We start from the raw sequence: 22,206 nt of genomic DNA on the forward strand, positions 1-22,206 counted from the left end.
AAACAATGAAACCTTAAATTCCGACATATCATATAATAAAAACATGCTATGATACTTTAGCTTTAAATCTATATACACATTCTAGATATATCCCTTGTGCCAACATTCGAACATGTTATTTAAAATGCATCTTCACAGTTGAACACTTTTGTTTACACATTTATACCTATCGTTTATACATAACTTTTTGCACAACACTATACACAAGCAGATTCATGTAAAACTTACCAACTTAGAAGTTTTATCTCGTAGAAACAAACATAGTAAACATTGTAAATCTAAATGGTATTGAGCACAGGAACTAGGGAGAATCTAAACTGCTCGTGTCCCGCGAAAAATCCTAATAACAAAACAGAATCCATAAATCCGGAATATTCTAAAATTCAAACTCAATCCGGAAAAATGTGTATAATGTTAATGCTATAACAATTGCCTTGACAAAAATTGAAAATTGTCCAAATTTGACAAGAATCTTAAGAATATGGTAAAAGTTTGTAAAATCGTGTTTTTAATAAAGTATTCTACTGTAATCATGCCAACTCATGCCAGTATGGATTTTCAAAGAAATAGAAATACACCCTCATGATAACTGTAAAAGGTAGAAAATCTTTTTGTGTGCGCTTCAATTGAATCAGAGATATAAACATGGTCTAAAGTTGTTCCACCCTCTGTTGTGAAAAAATTCACTATCTGCTTAAACCCGTTGTGCTCCATAAAAGTTTGTATAGGGCCAGATAACTTTGTATCTTCGTTGAAATCTCCTACGAAAATGCACATCTTGCATTGTAATCTTACGGTGTCTATTAAAGATTTCAGAGATTGCAAAAATATGGTAACGTTCAATGTAGGTGGCCGATAAACATTCACTATGGCTATGTTTTTTTTCAGCAACTTGACAGCAATGCCTTCAATGTTTTCGATTGAATGATGAATTATCTGACTCTCATTGTTTTCTTTGATATAGAAAGCGACCCCACCTCCTTTTGAATTACGTAATGACCTCGTGTGTTCATCGTTGTTGCTATAAGCTTCTATTCTTGCAAGATGGCGAAATTGAAACCCATTCAAATGTAGATGAGCAGTTTCTTGATCAGATCTTAACCATGTTTCAGTTAAACAAACAATGTCCGCATTTGTGAATCTCCTGTCACATTTCATGTGGTAAAAGTTTTTATTCAGGCTTTGAATGTTATGAAGTACAACTATGGTGCTGTTGGAGTGAACTTCAAATGGTCTGTCAAGTTCCAGTTTTTTCATGTCTTTCATGGCTGATTTCACATCTGGATCAGCGTACAACTTTTTGGCTAACTTTGCTCTGTCGTTTGTTTCTATGAATAATCCATCTTTTGAAGTTACTCTCGTTAATGCAACATAGGCTTGGCCAGGAGCAAATGTTTTGTCAAGGTTGACAACAACTTTTTCAACAGTCATCCCTTGAACCTTGTGAGCTGTACAGGCCCATGATAGCTTTAATGGAAACTGCTGTCTAACAATAGCATTTGATTTCCTTACAAGAATTTCTTCTTGAATTCTTTCAATCAATACCATGTTTCCATTTTTAGTTCGCTTTCCCGTTTTTATACCGACGTTTTGACTGTCAAATATAACAGCTATAGCTGTAACGTTTGTTTTTTCTGCATCTCCGTATTGAAAGTGTGAAATGTATCCCATAACTCCATTGACTAAACCATCTTTGACATCGCAATTTCTCGTCAACATGACACGAGCATTAACTGCGAAGAGTAACGAGCTTGATAAACTGTCAGTTTTGGTTATGCACGGTTTATCTCTAAGGCAGAGTTTTCCTGAGGTTTTATCTTTTTGATAATCTTTTGCATCAATCTGTTTGAAATCTTTGCATTTCTTTTCTAGCATATTCAAATTGTAATTGTTTACCTCATCGTTAGTGGAGTATACGTGAAGAACATCTTCCGGACCATCTCTGATACAATCATTCACTGTGTCAAGTGTTTCATTTGCTAAAGGATCTTCTAAGGTTCTTGTGCGCAGCAAATTCAAAGCTCTTGCAAATGGAACATCATTGCGTTGACGCATAATTTCAGTCAATTCAACTTCTTGAAATAAATCTTGCCAATGGTCAATTGGATATGATGCATTGTCTTTATATAGTCTCTCATCTTTTCTTTGTTTTACTGGTGGTAGTTGGAAGAAATCACCGACTGCAAGCACACTAACGCCTCCAAATGGGTGTTTGCATTTTTTGATTTGCACTAGTCTTTCATGGATGTAGTATAAAAGTCTTTTGTACACCATCGATACTTCATCTATTACAAGAATTTGCAAGTCTGAGAGCTTCATTCTGATTTCACTTAAAGTTTGTTCTTTTAATGGTTCATATGGCAGTGGCAAGAACTTTGTCAAAGAAAAAACACTGTGAATTGTACTGCCACCAATGTTAAATGCAGCTGTGCCGGTAAAAGCTGTCAGCAACACTGATAAAGCCTCTGGTGACGACAATCTTTTAGAGAAAAGGCGTGATGCTTCGAAATTGATAGCTTTCACAATTTGGCTTTTTCCTGTTCCTGCACCTCCTGTTAAAAATATATGGAACGGAGCTGGGTTTTCATTTACTATTTTTCTGACACACCAGTCTCGCACAAAGTAGAACACGTTTTGTTGGATTTGATTCAAGTTTTGTACAATATTCAACATTTCTTCATTAGAGACGCAAAGTTGTTGTACTTGATATAACACATCAGCTTTGTTGAAATCACTGTCAATATCTGGTATATTTTCTACAAGATCTTCGGGGGTTTTCTGTGTTGACTTCATCATGGCACATTCATCTCTATTTTTTTCTGTCTCGGGGCATAGATTTGCCCATGCATCTTCCGGTTCTCCTATGTTTTCATACAACTCTTGAGCTTCATCTATAACACTTTCATTCTGAGCAAAGCGAGCATGATTTGTTTCCACAATTATTTTTACTGCTGTTACAGATCTCGTGCCATGTAACTTCACAAATCCTTTTTCATAAAATGTTTCGTACAAATCAAAAGTTTCCGGTTTTAATTGTGTTTCATGCCGATAGGGAAGAAACAGCTGTAGTCGAGATTGATAAAATTTCTCAGATGTTTTTTCAGCGCTAAATCTTGGATACCTAACAACTGCCTGTTTTGTTCTCGTTCTCTTTTGAACATATCCCTTAGAATTTTGAAGTTCAAAGACATTTTCATTAACCCCTTTTGGAACTTGGGATTTGGCAAGGACGCGATAATCAGAGCAGAACTCGGCTAGACATATGTTGTTAAATATCTTGTTGTCTGGTCGGTTTTCGTACCTTTCGACAATGTTTGTCATGAAAATTTCGTCATCCTCGTCATTTTCGTCGTGTAAATCATCGTTAGCATCCTTTTGTTTTCGCTTCATTTGTGAAAGGGGTTTTGTCATTCGAGTAGGGTTTTCTCCAACTGGTATGAAGATCACTTTCCTTGAAGCTTCTTTCATTCTTAGATTGCAAACTCTGTAGACGGCTTCTTGCGCAGTAACTTCTCTGTGCGTCAAATATGCAGATCCTATTTTTTTTAATGTTTGTTTGGCATCCAGATTTCCTTCTTGGGCTTCAACGTTTGTTTGTTTTAATAACATTCCCATTTCCCTTTCAGATTTAGAGATGTACGAGACGATGTATACGATGCAACTAAAAGGATCCAAAACATATTGTATATCCATATTTGCATCCCAACATTTAAGAAGACATGGGTTGTACTGATTTGTCCACAATTCATTTGGATGCCTTTTGAGGACAACTGTCAGTTTTTCTGACAAAACATTCATTGCATTTTGGTATGTGTCTTGATTCAGAGAAAGATCCTCGAAAATATCTTCTGTTGTCTCATACCCATCACAATCAGTGTGAATCTTATTCCAAACACTCAATAAAATTTCTTTTGCTTGAGACTTGGTAAGATTTGAAGTAGAATTACGTTGGTGCACATCTTGAATTTCTGCAGTTTCATCTTCATCGTCATCATCATGCTTTTCTGTTATGAATGTACGCTGTGAGGGAGGTCTCGGGAAGTTAAATCTACATTCTTTTCCATTTTTCTTGCACGACTTTGAGTGCTTCTTACTGTGTTGTTGAACATCCAGTACAATTTTTCTTAGTTCAGAGTCTTCATTTTCAGTTGGCACAGCACATGTCACGTATCTGTCGATAAATTCTGCCACAGCTTCCTTACCATCAACATCTATTTTTGGTGCGTTTTCCACCCAAAATAAACAATGCATGTGTGGCGAACCTCTTTGTTGAAATTCAACTCTTTGAAAGAAATCGGCTATTTTCCAAATAGGTTCTGACGGTGAATGAATAACATCCCGCTGAAAGATACGAAATCTATGTTCAAACATTCTAGCCACTGTAACGGGATTGCTCCGCAAAATTTCATTTTTTTCGGTCCAGTCTAACAAATCCGGATTTCTTTCATCATTGAGTTGTTTGAGTAAAGAACTTATGGCATCATTCCATCTATATTCTGCTGAAGAAAACGAGCAAAACCATGTTGGAATTCCAAGCTGTCTAAGCATAGCAAATAGATCTTTCTGAGTTGCTGACCAGTATGCTGGTGTACCTCTTATCGGTTGCATAAATCTAATTGCTTCATCGTTCCTCAACAGTTTTGACAGAGTTTCTGGATTTCTAAGCATATCTGAATTGATAACGCTCCCCTTTTCATTTTTGGTGACCGTCTTCCGAACAGAAATCTGCGTTTTTTCAATTACTTGATTTAGTTCTGACATATACTGACTAAAGAAGATGTAGTTTGTATCTTTTGCAAATCTGTTATCTGCATTCATCAGCCTGTTATTGAAATATCGAGCAAGTGTCAATCTTTTATCTCTTTGTTGATCAAATGAGAATTGTCCTGATGGAAAATGGCAAGGGAATGTCTTTGCTTCGTTTCCTTGTTCTTGAAGCATCCGTACTGGATTATTTCCTTCTGCAGGGGCAATATTGAAGACATCATCAAAATAATGGTCCAAAACTTCTTGTGCAATATCTACAGGTTGGAGACAGCTGTCTACAGCTATTTGTATCTGTTCGGAATCTTCATTCGGTGTTTCTCCTTGAACTTGTTCAGTATCTTCATTTGATGTTTGAATTTCATCTCGTTCAGAATTTTCATTTGAAGTTTGAACTTCATCTTGTTCAGAACCTTCTACATTTTCATTACTCTCAATGTCTCTATTGATAAAGATTCCAGCATACCATTTGTTGTTTTGTTTTAAGTAGTCTAGTGCAGTGAGAACATGAGTTGGGTTTATGAATTGATATTCATAATAACTTTTGTAGCTCAGTTTCCTCTTTAATTTTACTCGAAGCAAAAGGTTTTCATCCTCTTTTAGAGGTAAAAATGTTGCTTTCTTCAAATTAGATGGTACACAAACAACAGGACCATGAATATTCTTCTGCCCACCCTTTGGAAGAGCCATGACTTTCATGAAAGGTATATGTAAGGAAATCAAATGCTGTTCCAAATTGTTTAAGCGAGAAAGTTCCTCAGGGACTGGCTCAAGGAACATGTTATTAGCTGATGCTTCTGGAGGGATTTCACCACTCATTATCTTTCGGTGACATGTATAACATATCCACATTGATGAGTTCGCACAATTTTCTGAGCACGACGTTTTACATTGATGCAAAAACGTATCTTTGATACAAGCACCAGCCACTTCTCTCGATTTTTCACTCTTGGAATACACGTCTCTATTGCACATTTGTACTTGATTTTGGAACAACAATCGATGACAACAACAGCATGCAAAATCTGGACCCCGAGCAGTATTTTTTTTGAACAGATTTATAACTTCTTCAAAGTTTTCAAGTTTGATTTTTTTGTTCAACCTACTTTGCTTGGACTTTTGTATCTTCTTTTTCTGAATACCTGGACTAGAGTGGTAATAACGCTTGCTGTTTTCTAGGGACTTCGATCTGAAAGTTTCATCCGTTTCGTATTTCAATGAACTACTGCGAAGGAGTTTTTCTCTGAATTTTTCATCGCATCTATATTTCTGAATACTCGCTTTTTTAACCCTCTCTTTGTGAGCATCATCCAAACGATACTTATTGATACTTCTTTGTTTCACATTTTCTTTGTGTTTTTCATTCAATTCATACTTTTTTGAGCTTCTCATTTTCATTTGTTGTCTATGTTTATCATCGGTATTGTATTTCTGAGTACTTCTAGTTTTGACGTTTTGTCTATGTTCGTCATCAGTTTTGTACTTCAGCCTACTTTTTGTTTTGACTTTCAGTCGATGTACGTCATTGGTTTTGTATTTTAATGTACTTTTTCTTTTGACATTCTGCCTATGAACACTGTCAATTTTGTACTTTTGCTTGCTCTTCTCCACACAGGTAGATCTATATACACTATCTTTCTTGTACTTTAAAACCGCCTTTTGCTTAATTTTCTCTCTGTATGTCGGATCAGTTCGATAGTTAGAGTTTGCTTTGTTCAATACCTTTTTTCTGTGATCAGGGTCATTGTATTGTGCTCGACTTTTGTTCTTACTCATGAGCCTAGCTTTGTCCCGAAATGTCTGATCATTCTGATATTTTGTTTTATTGCTTTCTTTTAATGAGATTCTGAATTTTTCATTCTCTTTGTACTTCAGTGAGGCTTTCCAAAGCTTTTGATTTTTGAAGTCTAAATTTTCGTTGTACTTTTTTCGATACATTTCCCTTTTGTATTGATTTTTTTTATTTCCTTTTTCAATTCTTGATTTTCGACAACTTTTATCTACGTACATGGAGTCGAGTTTGCTTTCGCTTATAACATCAACCATTAACTCACCAACATCAAGGACAACTTCATAATGGTTTTGATTTTGGTGGTTTAAATATAAACCATTTCGTTTTGTTCTGAGAGATGCACAGACATTTTGTCCTGAGAACTTGAGCCAATTGCCATTTGAAAATGTGAAAATATCGACCGATAGCATATGAGCTAATGCAAAAATTTCGATTTCCGTTGCCCAATTCCCTTCTTTCTCCATTGAAGACACGTGGTTTTTGACTGACGCTTCATTAGATCTCAAAAATGATTGAAATTTGTTTTCATTCTTTAGAATGTGATTGCATATTGCGCTGCGAACAACATGATGGTGATTTTCTGTACTCGTTAGACAATATGAGACTGCTCTGAAAAAACAGTTTCCATCTCCAGTGATAGGTATGGTTAAATTAGGGATTCCTAATTCTTTATTTGGTGTTTCAACTGAGGTAACTTCTATCTGAGCATATTGTATTCCTAGCTCAATGCAGAACTCTTCCTTTAAAGCATTTGATAGGGGACAAAATCGAAATCGGTTTTCTTCATTACGAATAAATACAATTGCATCATCATCACTATCACCATCGCAATCTGTTGTATTCTCACATTCATTTTCACCACTTTGCTCTGTAGAAGTACAACAAACTTTCTTTTCTTCTTCCAACTTTTTTGCACGGCATATTGCCCCTGTTATATTGCATTCAACAATGCTCGAAAACCCCATGGAAATGGCAAGCTTCTGAATATGTTCTAATAATTGCTCTACATTTTGGAACAAAAGTCTTGTACTTTTCCCACTACAACTAAATAAGCCTTGTGGTGATCTTGAATGGGAGTCAAATGTAAAATAAAATCCATTTGTTTTTCCAATAAGAAATGTATTTCCCCCAAAGCACACAAAACACCCATTTGATTCTAGCAAAGCAATTTGTAACGCCTCATATAGATGGTATGCATTGAAGTCAGCATAGCATGGTTCATGACCCGACAAATTTATAATACTTGCTAACGTTGAATTCGTTGTGAATTCAAATGCCCTGTTGAAACACTCAAAGTACTGGGGTAATTCATCTACCAATAAATATCTACTATGCATCGAAGAACTTCTCTGCAAAAATGTGTACAACTCATCACCTGTTGCTAGTATCTTGTTCATATCCTGTGTAGTCCAAAGTTTGCTGCTTTTAAATTGTTCAAAAGCTAGACCAGCTAAACTGTTTGCAACACATTGAGTACCTGCATTGTCACCAAACATGGGATGTGCCTGATGGAATGAACCTTGAACAGATGTCTGAAAATTTGTGTCATTTACATTACAGTCAATTTCATGCATTTGAGTACATTCACTATTTTGAACAAAGTATCTCTGATGATTGTCAACATTCTCATATACAGTTTCATGTGCATGTCTCATAACGTTTTCATTCATGTAACTATTTTCAGCTATGTCAATCTCATTCTCATTCAAAATTTCATCTGCATGTTTTACTTCCTTTTTTTCCATGTCACAAGACAAGTTTACATTGACCAAGTCAGTACTATTTTTACGTTCAGAAGCCGTTTTTAACACTGTCTTTATTTCCTCATCTTTTGATATACTGCTAGACCCTCTTAGCACAGAAGAGTCCAGCTGCGCCTGACCTGCTGGGCAAGGCTTAAAGCCTTCATCATGCCCAGGTACCCTCGTTGGAGTACAAACCCACGCTGGGGAGTCAGTGGACGGTGCCTTTGTCACGTTTTTGACAAACAGACGACTTCCCCGAGGAGATGGCAACCTCGGGGCAGGTGGATGCATTTTCACTCGAGGCGAGGCCTGCATCCTGGCCAGGGGTTTTTCCTCTTTAGGTGGAAACCCCATCAAACCAAACCCTGGAAGATTACCAGGGGGAGCTGACACAGCTCCGTCCATTGACCCGCAAGGGACAACAGACTCTGTGGTCTCATTTGGTGGTGTGACGGCAGAGGAGCAAGCATTCTGTTGTCTTTTCAGTCTCTTTCTCAGCTTGTCTTTCTGGCGACTACGCTTATCATCAATCCTTGCTCTCTTTGGCATCTAAAATTATATTTTAAAAAAATCAAAATTTCTATTGTTGTCTCCCCTTATGAGATGATTGGAAAATGGAATAAATTTAATTAAAGCTAGAGCAATTACCATAAGAAAATATCTCAACATTTGGGATTGCCATTTGTTTCATATTGAAATACAGTTAAACCTCATTATCTTGACCTAGATAGGATTGGTTAATATCTTCGAGATATCTGAGTATTCGAGATATTAAGGGTAAAATACTTAAAGTTTAAGTGTTTGGGACTAAAACATCACTTCGAAATATCCATTGTATTGGAGATATTGGTGTTCGAGATACCGAAGTTCGACTTAATGCCTTGTACATAATGTCCACAGGTTTTTGCTTTTTTCTTCTTTCTCATGTACTTAACATATAGGGCCTACATATGAATATCAATTTCAACAAGAGACATCACTTGATAATCATTAAAAACAAGATATGTGTGAGCAAATGCTCACTAGTGATAACCCCACTCTGATGTGAATATGCAAAATAAGCAAAGTTGACATTTAACAGTGGTTGTCATCCGATTTGTACTTAAATACCGATATATTCTATGATATAAACAAATGGTGTGCTAAAATTTATCTTAAACATAAACAATAAATAGTTGCTGAGAAATCTTTGATGAAAAAATACATCTCACAATATGGCATGCCTAAACAAATAGTGTGTTAAAATTTCAAACTCCTGCAATAAATAATAGCCGAGATATCTTTGATAAAAATTTACCCGGTAGACTAAAATTAACAGTGGTTATTTAACAGGATGTTGACGTCCAATTGCAACAAATATATATCCCACCGTATGGCATGCCTAAACAAATAGTGTATTCAAATTTCAAGCATCTGCGATAATTGCTGAGAAAAATGCGACATAAATTTTTGTTACGGATGGACAGACAGACAGACAGAAACAGAAGGGTATAACAGTATACCCTCTTCTCTGTTGGAGAGAGGGTATAATTATATCATGAATTTTAACAATAACAACCTTCAAGTACAGCAACTCTCAATTTTACAAAAATATTGACAGGTACTTTATCTCAAACTGCCCCTTGCTACCTTTATATTACAGTAACATTCTCTGAAAAGTCATCTTGTCTTAAATTTAAAAAGCTTATGCTATTCTGAGAAAAAGTGTACCCCATTTTGCCTATTCCATTGATATTTAAGAAAAATATGGTTATTTATGTGAACCCACTATTTCCACTTCCCTCAATTTAACACAGATAAGATTCATAGGACTCTCCATAAATAAAGCATCTTTATCCAATCTTTTAGCAGTCAATTGTTGTTCAACCTCCTTAAATAGGAAATCTTATTTCAATACTACATACATGTACATGATATTATCATGATAAAAGCATCACATCACTTTGAAATAACCTTACAATTTTACCCACCTCCATCTTTTGATTTTCATAAGCATTAGTTTGAACACTTAAATCTAATTAAGGTAGCTCCATACTCGTAAAATTCTCTGAGGAAAGTTGAAAAACTGAACTGATTTCGACTTAATAGACTTAAATGTCATCAATTGTTAGAAAAAATTTACATGTCATCACACTTTTTGAGATGCCACATAAACATAAACTAATAAAAGCATATTTTAGCATCAGAAAACTGTAAATTTTTTTGTCAAAAGTAAAATCTTGTAGGCAGAAATTTGTTTTTCTTGTTTAATTTTAATGTCAACGTTATCAGAAAACAAAAATTACAAAAATATTTTAGAATTAATCATTGGAATAAGAAAAACTATAGCATTTAGACATACAACTGAGAGAAAAGTCAGAAAAAGAGTTATTTCCCCTTTGCATAGATAAAATATATAAAATTGGAAATTTAGTATAAAATTAAGTGCGAAAATATCTTGAACCTACCAATAATTCTAATTACATCCATGTGATTATATTCACATAAAATAAATAAAACTATCTTGCACAATATTTAAAGAATTCAAAGTTTTACAAAAAAGTGTGACATCAAAGAACACTGGATCTACTTTAATATAATGAAACTAGCGTTGCAATTTCCTTGAGTCATGTCTCTTATATATTTGAAAACAACCATCACTGATATTGAAAATTGATCTTTTTTGGTAAATGGATAATTTGTTGCATTTTTATTTACAAAAAAACATGCTGCCCTACATGCGATTTCTTGTTTTCATGAAAAAGTAAGCTTATGATCATATTTAGTGGATATCTTATCTATTTTGGTTTCTAGTTTGCTTTTAACTTTGCTAAAATAGTAAGACCTACAAGTGTGACACCAAAACTCCTGTCCCAGTGGCCATGAAATTCATAATTTTGGAGAGGGCTTTAGTGAAAAGATAATTTTAGATAATAAGTGTGCATGACCAGATACATTGAAAAACTAGAAGACTCTTATGATACAAAACAAAATATTTGTGAGCCAATGCTCACTAGTAATACCTGTGCTTTGATGTAATTATACAAATAAGCAAAGAAGACATTTTTAAAACAGGAAGTTAATCAATTTGTTGAATCCCACCATATGGCATGCCTAAACAAACTAGATGTGTCGAAACTCCACAAATGCCACCGTAAACAACCAAAATTTCAACTGCCAAATTTAGTATAACGTTTGATTACAGAAAAACTAAAAAAATCCCTTAAAATTACTCATTCTGTTTTAAGTTCACTAAGCATAAATCTTTCATAAATCATTGGACTGAAAGTAAATTAGAACTAGACCTGTAATTTCTATAAAAAAAAAAATTAACCTTTAACATATAAATATCAACTTTAAAAGTTGCATCACTTCAAAAGTTAGAGAGCACACACTAAGAATATTCCATATACCGGTAGTTCAAGAGGCATAAATCTATCAAAAATCAACGGACCAAAACAAAATCTACTCAAGCTGTTTTTTTGCCAATCATAAATCTACATATATATATATATTAACTTTACATGTGCATTCCTTCAAAAGTTGGAGAGCGGAAACTGGGAATTTCTCTTTTTTTTTCAAAGAGGCACAACTCTGTTTAAAAATCATCCAAGCACCCAAATTTGAACTGAACCTGTAAATTCAATCACATATTAAAAATTTCAATTATTCACGATGTGTAATAGAACAGGTGGCATGAGCTGGCTCCAACCTAGGACCTTTCAATTTTAAAACCGACATTCCAGCAACTGAGCTAAAGGGTTAACCCACTAGCTAATAATAGTAGTGAGCCTATTATATATACCTAATTTAATTTTAAACACTTTAACATTCTTCCCCCTTTTCTTAATAAAAATCTATCATTTAGAAATGTCACACAAGAAACTCTCAACAACTCTACATCAGTTTTTTTGTTGAGTGCTACAAATGTAATAGAAAAAAAGGCTCGAAACCAGAATTCTTCAGTTTAAAAACCAATGTAGCAGAAGGCTAAACCTCTAGCTCAAGTGCTAATAGGAGTGTAGAAGTTCTGAGCCAATTATATGAAAATATACAGACTAATACAGATGAATTAATGCTAAGAAATTTATCTAAGAATTATTTTTTGGGGGGTAAATTTAGGTGTATAATAATATAAAACAAAAGAAAAGGTGTCAATGTGACAGGAAACCTTTCTTTTGTGTGATCAATATCCATTATAATCAATTAGTCAACCCTTAATTAATTAACACCACAGAACCCACAATTTTATTTATTACAATTCAATCCTTTCCCTTTGTGTATTATTCCTTTTGTCTTGTGCGAGTACGCTGTTCTATCTCTGCCTCAGAGCTATCCAATTGAGTGTTAATCCTATCAGGTTTATCATTCTATTTATCAGATTTTTCCATTTATCCTATCGTGTTTATTGTATCATGCCTTTTCATTGAATATAATTTTATTTTGAAGTTACAAGAGACTCATTGTGCTGTATAGTATAATTTATAGAACACATAATGTACATTTCGATCACAGTTTTATTCAAATCTATACACCATAATCTAAAAAAAAAATTACATGTAAATCATATCTATAAGCAATGTAAATGACAATGAATGTAAACTATTGTATTCTTAGGGACAAGTATTTACCTGAATGTTGAATGTATTAAACCGTACATCGAGTGTACTGCTTAAGGTATTCGATGTATAACGACCACATTTTGTACCTAATAAATGAATGGTCCGATATTCTTAATCATGATATCATTTTGAAGGTGTTATCAAATATAAATACTCCACCAAAGGAATTTTCAAAATTTTTATTATGGCCCAACAAATTACACCTTGAATTCTGCATTGAAGTCTATAGGCAATGTATGTTTTATTAAGATATTGTAAAAAGTAACTTAAAATTAGTAAAATTCTTTTGGTTAATACATGCATAAACTTTCTATTTATTTAAATATGAAATAAAATGAATCATTTACCGCAGATATTTTGACGAAACAAAATTTTTCTTTTTTTCATCAAAGGGAAATAACTCTTTAAAAAAATTCAAAGTGCAAAATGACCGGCTCCTTATAAGTTGTCTGTCATGTGAATTTGGTTCATTTCACTTTCATAGTTATCAAGCAACACATATCTAACTAGTTTAAAATGCTTCAAAATTGTTTAATATTCCTTCATTATACATTGAATACCTTAAGCATTAACTTGCATGTAATTCAAATTGTTAATTTATGAATTTGTTTTTGATAGAAAGAAAATTACTTAAGCCAAATAAAAAAATATCACTCGACCGTCCCTATTTTTCTGTTAGAAAGTGAAGTCTCCTTAAAACAGACAAAATGGTCATTGAAAACAGGCACGTTGAGTGCACAGGACCTAAAAACACTGGTTGCTGTCCACCTTAGAAAGGTGGCCTCTTAATTGAATTAAAAATATTCATAATAGTGAAAAACGAAACGAACAACATTGAAACTTCCCAATTATGGGCAGTGGCTGCTGATTAAAGGTGGCTGTAACAGCAAGTGCCACTGATGTAGAACATTAGAACAAATGCATTGAAAAAAATGAATTTCTTTAATTTCTCTACCCAGTAAGGGTGCAACAATAAACCGTGAGAGGGTATATCACTGTAAAAGTATGTCATGATACAGTAGGCTATACCGCGGTTCTGTAATTCGATCCGGAATATATTTATCCGTCCGATTCGGTTTGAAAATTATATTTTAAAAATGATTTCGGTGTTGAAAAACGTGCTTCGCATTATTTAATTTTGCCCCCAGCTACAGTGCATCCCATAAATCTTTGATATAGTTACATTTAGGGTTTTGTAGAATAAACGAAATTGGTTAACGAAGTTCCCAAATTGAGTGTTTCTACATGCAAGTACTATTTTGCAGACCTTTTCCTAAAAACAAACGACATGTGTATTGCACCTCGTATAAAACGGCAATTATCCATGCATTTGTCTGTTGTCGCAAGAAATTAATGCCACATTCCTAGATGTGCAAAAATGTAATCAAAATTAAAGGTTACCATAGTCATTAAATATTTTGCCTTCAGAAAATTCATTACAACTATAATAAGAGCATATATAAGTAATTTAATTGTTGTCAGTGTTAAAATAACGGTATTGATGCCAACATTACATTTTTACCTTATGCAAATCATGTTTACATTCTAATATATACATAGCTGATTAAGAAAAATATGTGGAAAAAATTATGTAACAAAGAGTTGGAGATTAAACAATATGCGTAATTGTTCAAATGTTGATTTGTTATTCTTAAAAGCACATCAAAAGTATCAGAATATGTATCATGTCACATTGTCTGTATCGTGATATGTATCGTAACGTGAGGCAAGTGTATCATTGCACCTGTACTACCCAGTCATAAATTTATTTAATTAACTAACAATAATTTAAAATAACAACTAAAACCTCAAGTAATGATAAAGGTTTGGCTATTCCAGTGTATTCATATCAAATAGTATTAGGGTTGGTCGGGAAATACCAGTGCTGGGTAAATACCGGTATTTCCCGTTCTGGTAAATACTACTGATTTTCACTAAACTGGGGAATACTGAGAAATACAAATTTGTATTCCTTATTTCTTTAATTTGCTCAATGTCAATGTATGTTTGAGATATAAGATATTAACTATCAATAAGCATCAAAACACAATTTAGCATACTTTGCCATTTCACTGTCAGTTTATGAATCTTAAATTCACCAGATCACCTATTCCCAAAGACTTCAATAGTTGCTAGAGTACAAATTTTAGTCCAGCTTTTTGAACCCCTAGTTTAGTGATTTACATATTAATAATTCAAAGCACAAAATAAACTGTTATAATTACTGCAGGTGTTAAAAGAAACAATTTAATAATCACACATGTTGTTTTAATAAATAATTGACTCTTGACAGTTTTGAGCTCCTGTTTTGGGGAGATATATACTATGAGTGGGGTTAATTGGCTTCTCAAATGTGTTGCATACTAAGGTAGATTTGCAAATGTTTCCTTATATGAACCTATAGAATATACAGTGAAAACATTTAATTCTGAGTAAAAATGATTACCCACAGGCTCATCATTAAAAGTTGCATCAATATTGTAAACATAAAAGCATGGTTATATTTATAATTTTGAACAATTTAACCATTCTTAGCTGTAAATATAAGTAACAAACAGCAATGTTAAAAAGTTCACCAAGACATGAAATTGGTTGGTAAATGAAAAAATGTTCTGACAGGATGTAGTCAGGTGACCAATGAAGTTCAGACAAGTGATATTTGTAATGTGTTGTTTATCTTTTAAATTGTTTTCAAAGAATCTTTGTTTTAAGAAAAACCAGGTCATTACAACCAGATTCGATCACCCGGGACAAAATCCAAATTTCCGTAATAGTTGCGTGTCTGTGTTATCCCACATGGATATTTATTTTCTGTTTTATGAAATGGTATCATCAGAAATGTGCATGTGTAACAAATTCAGGTGACATTTTCCTATTCAACTTTCATTATATATATAGTATATCAGCCTCTTAATAACTCCTATGGATAATTAATATGTTAATATAATTTCACAATTATTTTATTTCTATCAGTTGATTGTAAGATACTGGATTTTTTAATGGGCAAACTGAAAATCAACAATCGTCGATAAATTCCAAAATACGCATTGTTGTGAAACAATATTTGCAGCGAATACAAATATACCGCTCCGTAACATATCCTGAAAATTTAATTCACATTAGTTAATTATTATCGACGGAAATTGAAAAATCTCGATCTGCCGCGGCTTTTATTTTGCCCTGGCCCGCGTTTGCCTACCCATTTTACCATGAACAGGAACGATAACTCTTGTTTTTAAAACTAAAAAATTATTAAAGCTAAATTGCGACCGATTCTATAGATTTCGTAGGCTTAAAAATTCCTGTTTTACAAACAAAGCACGACAATCTTAGGGAAACAATAATTTTGGTCTTACAAAACAATGGCCGTTGTACGACGAACACGTGACCTGTTACAAAACAAAAACAAAACTTACGACTTTCAAGTAAACTGCGCTGGTAAACAACAAAGCGGCATCCAAATGTTATGGTGCAAAATTTTACTTTCTGTTTTTTAACTTCTCTCCCCGTCACATTACATTCTTTCGTAAATGGTGGATCAGCTACATTCTTGCTGTTGTTTACTTGTTAAAAACTTCTCTTTTGACCTTCACCTTTGCATCATTTGTTAACTCGTACGATAAACATGTCGATTTAATGTTCAGTCTCCCAGATTTTCAAAAGTAACGTTTGTACAGACACGTATATGTAGCATCGTTGTTTTTTTAAAATGTGTAGTTGTGTGTGTGGGGGGGGGCAGACTAATAAAAAAAAAAGAGGGGGGAGGGGGGTACAACTACAACTTTTCATAAAACGTGAAAATTCTAATTTCCATTTTTTTTTAATTTAGACAATTATAGAAAAATGTTTGCTGAGAGAAAAAAAGGGGGCACCCCCCCCCCCCCCCCCACGATGTTACGTGCCTGGGTTTTAATTCAACAATTAAATATAGTTCTAATTTTCAATACCATTTAAAAATTCTGTATGTTAATATTTACAATAACAATAAAATCAATTTTAATTATCGACAACTGTCAATTTGTATGCGAGATAACATAATAGTACACTGTAAAAAACATTTCTTTGTAATGTGGCTAACGTACATGCAGCAATTTTGAAAGTTTCATTGAAATCTGTCTCGTAAATATAAACACATTTTGTTCTACAAGTGTTCAAGACCATTGTTAACTGTTCTAGACATATCTGAACAACTGTGTATTAGGGACTGACTCATAAAATCATTAACGTGGCCACTAACAAAAAAAGGTAGCATTTAGTTTAAAATATTATTTTGAGCAACTTTTCCTCTACACTAGCTGCTTTTTAAAGGGTTGACCGTCTGTACTGTGTGCTTGTTGCACAGGCATCACATGTCTGAGACTTACTGACCCCCTCCCCCCTCGAACCGTTCATGCCACTAACTAATGTTAATCATTAAAATTCATTTCATGAATCTTAGCAACACTCATAAGCCTTCAAGTACAACAACTCTCAATTTTACAAAAATATTCACAGGTAGTTTATCTGAAACTGTTCTTTGCTACCTTTAACTTAGTACATTTTGTACAACAACATTATATAAAAATATGTTTTGGCTTACAATAAGAAAGCTAATGCAATTCTTAGAAAAAGGATACCACATATTGCCAATTCCATTGAGGTTTAAGAAAAATATGGCCATTTAAGTGAACCCGTGCACCATTTTCACTTTCCTCATTTAACACAGACTCATTGGGTTATCCATAGTAAAAAATCTTTACCCAACATTTTAGAGGTCAATTGTTGTTCAACCTATTTTAATAAGTAATCTATTCAGTACTACATACATCTACAAGATATTATCATGAAAAAAGCATTATATCACTTAGAAATGCCCTTACATGTATACCCTCCCCCATCTTTTGATTTTAATAAAAAATCATGGTTTGAAATCTTTTACCTAATTTTATAAAACTTGTGGCAATTTCTTTGAGTTATTTCTCACACATATTTGAAAACAATCAATTGCAATGATACTAAGAATTGATCTTTTTTTGTTTACTGGATGATTATTGTGCTGCATGTCATTTCTTATTTCCATGAAAAAAAGTAAGCTAACAGTCATATTTTGAGAATATCTAATCAATTCTGGTTTCTAGTCTCCTTTTATTCATGCTGAACAGTAAGACCTTAGGTATACAAGTTTGACAATTTCTTACATTAAAATTAAATTTAAACAAACCTGGGTAGCTGGAGACGGATGAAAACTCCATGATAAATGTTCAAATTTGACATGTTTTTCTGCATTTGCATAATTATATACATTTAAAATGTAAAAATATGCTATTTCTTGTTCATTTCAAAAGTAATTATCATAGCAGTTGTTATATCCTGGTCAAATGTACATTTACATATCCTACATGTAATCTTAAAGGAGAAAATTAGAAACAGAGATGATATTTCAATTAAACACATCTAGATATCATTATAAAATACAAAATAAAGGAAACATAATTGCATACTTTTATTGAGAAACCAATTTTCACAACTAACAAATAAAAATTGTAAATTTCTTTAAACAGCCTTAATCTTGTTTGTCATAATTTCTTGTCAAACACAACAAGCATGATGCTATCTTAAAGTTCCATTATTGTTCACGCTTTATCGTATTGAATTTGAATTACCGGTAAAAAGTCTGTAAAACACAAGGAATCATGCATGTGGGTAAAGTTGAACGGGTAACCTCATGAGCTGAATCCACAAGAATGAACAAGTAAAAGCCATGTAGTCGCCATGTGGGAACAAGAGTCTTTTTGGGCTGAAATTTTAAAAAATCAATTAGCTGTGTTAACATACTAATAAAAGCTGTGTTTACATTAACATATGCAGAGACAGAGAGAGAAGTGAGGAGACAGACAGAGACACAAAGAGAGAGAGATTTACTCATTGTACGACTGCGACAGTCAATATTTCAATTCGAAAACTACAAATAAATATCACACATCCAAACAGCATCAGATTATAAGCTTCTGCTCTACCAAGTTTTGTCAATTCTACTGTTTTTTGGGGGGAATGAATTTAGCGAGAAATCAATTCTATGCATAATGCACATAAAATTTCATGAACTTTTTTACAAAGCTTTGTTATTCCGCTGAACATAGGGGGAAAAAATGTGCAATTGATATTATACGCTTATTTCAAAATTCAATGAACTGTTCATTTTTTTTCTACCTGACAGAGATATTTCTGTTACAAAATTAAATTGCTCTCTGACGCTTTGCCAAGATTCAAAGCACAAGAGAGAGAGAGAGAGAGAGAGAGAGAGAGAGAGAGAGAGAGAGAGAGAGAGAGAGAGAGAGAGATCTGGGCACAGTATCAATTATATCTGTCTTAATTTAAATTGTTTACATACAATGTAGATATGATATGCATGAAAAATTACTCAAGAATGAAACAATATGTAAAAGAGATAAACTACACTAATTACAGCATTCTTCGTTTGTGTACCTTGGGGCCCCCAACCCTTTCAAAAGCACTGTTTTACAGGTTATGGTATGTAATTCAATACACATAGACATACCGGTATACATATATATAGTGAAATAACAAATAAAAATTCCAATCAGCGATGTGTAAAACAAAAACGTGCAAGTACACTTAACTAGATGAGATTTCACTGACTCTAATCCCCGCTTTTATATCGTGACGCACGTCACAACATAAAAGCAGAGGTTACGAGACTGGGAGTCAGAGAAATCTCGGGTTAGACTAAAAAGTGCAATTATTTTGAAAAGAAAAAGTCAACAGGACATAACCAATATTAAAACATACCTTTATAATCTCCCAAAGGAAAGTTGAGATGCATTTTCCACTATCGAAGTTTTGCAAGCCATGTTTCATATGAAAATGTGGACACTTTACTGTCAGCTGTTCGCAATCAAAACAAGGCGCGTGGACGTGGTGATCGTACGATATTTATTTCGATCAAAACAAACATGTTTGTGTTTGATATGCAGAGAACAAATTAACTTGTATAACTTGCATTTATGCATTTATTTTGTGAGTAAAATTATAATAAATAGGTGAATTGAAATATTTACAAACTCTTCATTCAATTATACATGTGTACGTGTTGTTCTATTATACAACAACTGTCTGACGAGCATGGCTTATATTGCACTTACGCTTATTTCAAGTCTCAGCAAAGTCTTTCTTAACTACCGTAATGACTTTCAATAGCTTTTCGCTGTTTAAATCGGGAACAGTGTGTTACTCCTGCTTCTTTTTTATTATGATTCAGATAAAAAAAAGTCGCTATTTTCTAAACTGGTATCACATATTCAACGTACTTATCAATCAAATTAACGATATCATTTCAATGCCCACGCTGATTAACTTTAATTTTTTTCAAATCAGATTTCTGTTTTATGATCAGCAGGCAATTTTCGAATTCGTTTGGAACGAGTTATTTTGACGTTGAGCTTAAGACTATTTTCTGAACCAAAAAACGCGGAATCAAAATTTCCGGAAAAATCAATTTTTGAACCCTGATATCTCTGCAATGCGTCATCCGACTTTAAAACGGATTTCAGTTTAGTATTAAGCATGAAAAACACTATAAATAGCATCAACTTTTTAAGTTAACACAAAAAATTGAAAATTTCGAAAATTTTGAAATACTCCCAGTTTGGACCGGAAGTGACGGAAGGTGAATTCCAGCCTTATGTCCCAATAAAAATGATCAATGTATGAACACAGAAAATTTTAAGTCTCTATCTTAAAGCGTTTTTGAAAAACGCCCTGGACAAAATCACTTTTTAAAAGTTTTAAAATTGACGTAACGTAAAACCGGAAGTGAGGCTGTAATGGAAACTTACACATCTTTAAGGGACGATAATGTCACGTAACCTCTGAAAGTTTCATTGAAATCGGTTGAAAACTTTTTAAGATATGAAGCTTCAAAAAAGTCAGAAAAATAAAGAAAAAGAATAATAATAATAATAATAATAAAAAGAAACAATAGAATAACAAGAGGGTCTTCCGTTGGAAACGGAAGACCCTAATAATAAAAAAAACCAATAGAATAACAAGAGGGTCTTCCGTTGAAAACGGAAGACCCTAATAATAATAATAAAAAAAAACAATAGAATAACAAGAGGGTCTTCCGTTGAAAACGGAAGACCCTAATAAGGAAAAGAAACAATAGAATAACAAGAGGGTCTTCCGTCGGAAACGGAAGACCCTAATAATCTTAACCCGCACAATAATAGAAAGGTCTTCCGTTGGAAACGGAAGACCTTAATAATATATTTAACTAGAGCAGAGCTCGTGGCAAAGCCCCGAGTAGGTCTTCCGTTGTTGCTGCGAGTTCAAAATGTATGTTATATGGTGCCAAACGATTATAATGACTATACTTTCAGTTCTGCTTTTGTTATAAAAACGTGTTGTGATTGAAAGCCTGTATATAAAACGTGTTTTGAAACAAAGAAAGGAAGAAAATATTTTAGGAAAACTATTTGTCGAGCAGAGTTTATGTAATCGTTTCAAACATTCTTTAAAAAGTGAGATGTTTAATGGCGAGTTAAATTTTCAAGGGTAGCAAGCATTGTTATAAACAGTATGTACTCATGATTCATGTCAGGAATTGTATTTCTTTTTTAAACTGATACCGCCTACAAAACACGTAAACCTTTCTCCAAGATAACTTCTATATTAAAATATTTCTAAATTTTTGAAGACTATGTGCAAGTTTAGAATTGCGTGTTGACAAAATTTACAGACCCTAAAACGTACTACTACACCAAAAAAGCGTGCGGCCTACATGCGAGAAACGTTTCGTGTAAACCTTTTAGAGTTTCATGTAAACCGTTTAGCGTTTCGGGCAAAGCGTGTAAATCGTTTCGAGCAAAGCGTGCGAGAACCGTGTGAAACGTTCATCAGATTTCATTCGGAACTCTCTGACAAGTTAATTGTTTCAAAATGGCGCCCGTGTTTTACATTACTTTAACAAAATTGAGCGAATTTTTAACAAACAAAAGAAAGGTATATATATATTAAAAGACGACTAGTAACAGATAATTACAATGTACATGTATATTTAACGTTTTCATGCGATGTTTCAGTACTGAAACAATATTAAAATTCGCTATACATAAAAAATATTAAATACAGTTAGTGAAACATGATTTCTATTGGAACAAACCTAAATCAACTTTAACTTGCACGATCATGTTTTGATAAGCATGTATTTTTATTATTTATTTACATCGGTAACTCTTACTGAGACCATTCGGCTGTGTACAAGCAGCACACATAACCTCGGACATCGGGTGAGACCTGCACCTGG

The 22,206-nt window shown here is 33.5% G+C and overlaps 1 protein-coding gene and 1 long non-coding RNA gene across 2 annotated transcripts; both read right to left on the reverse strand.

Moving 5' to 3' along the window:
• Window positions 1–301: 301 nt before the first annotated feature.
• On the reverse strand, window positions 302–16,440 carry LOC128174255 (uncharacterized). Its single transcript, XM_052839850.1, has 3 exons — window positions 16,319–16,440; window positions 1,123–8,850; window positions 302–340 (listed from the first exon to the last, which is right to left on the reverse strand). Exons 2-3 carry the CDS (start codon window positions 8,848–8,850, stop codon window positions 302–304), a joined length of 7,767 nt encoding a protein of 2,588 aa, XP_052695810.1. The 5' UTR covers window positions 16,319–16,440.
• A 1,929-nt stretch (window positions 16,441–18,369) lies between these two features.
• Window positions 18,370–20,413, reverse strand: LOC128173127 (uncharacterized). Its single transcript, XR_008242431.1, has 2 exons — window positions 19,692–20,413; window positions 18,370–18,678 (listed from the first exon to the last, which is right to left on the reverse strand). It is a non-coding gene; the product is annotated as an uncharacterized LOC128173127 (long non-coding RNA).
• Window positions 20,414–22,206: the final 1,793 nt, after the last annotated feature.

Source organism: Crassostrea angulata, chromosome 2 (assembly GCF_025612915.1).
Source record: "Crassostrea angulata isolate pt1a10 chromosome 2, ASM2561291v2, whole genome shotgun sequence".
In the NCBI taxonomy this organism is placed as follows: Eukaryota; Metazoa; Mollusca; class Bivalvia; order Ostreida; family Ostreidae; genus Magallana; species Magallana angulata.

Bases quoted from the DNA above. Each gene is read 5' to 3' on its own strand.
- LOC128174255 (XM_052839850.1), bottom strand. From the start codon at position 8,850: ATGCCAAAGAGAGCAAGGATTGATGATAAGCGTAGTCGCCAGAAAGAC. The intron at 341-1,122 runs GTTTGTTTAACT...TTTTGTTATTAG, and splicing joins GATTCACAAATGCGGACATT to GATTTTTCGCGGGACACGAG.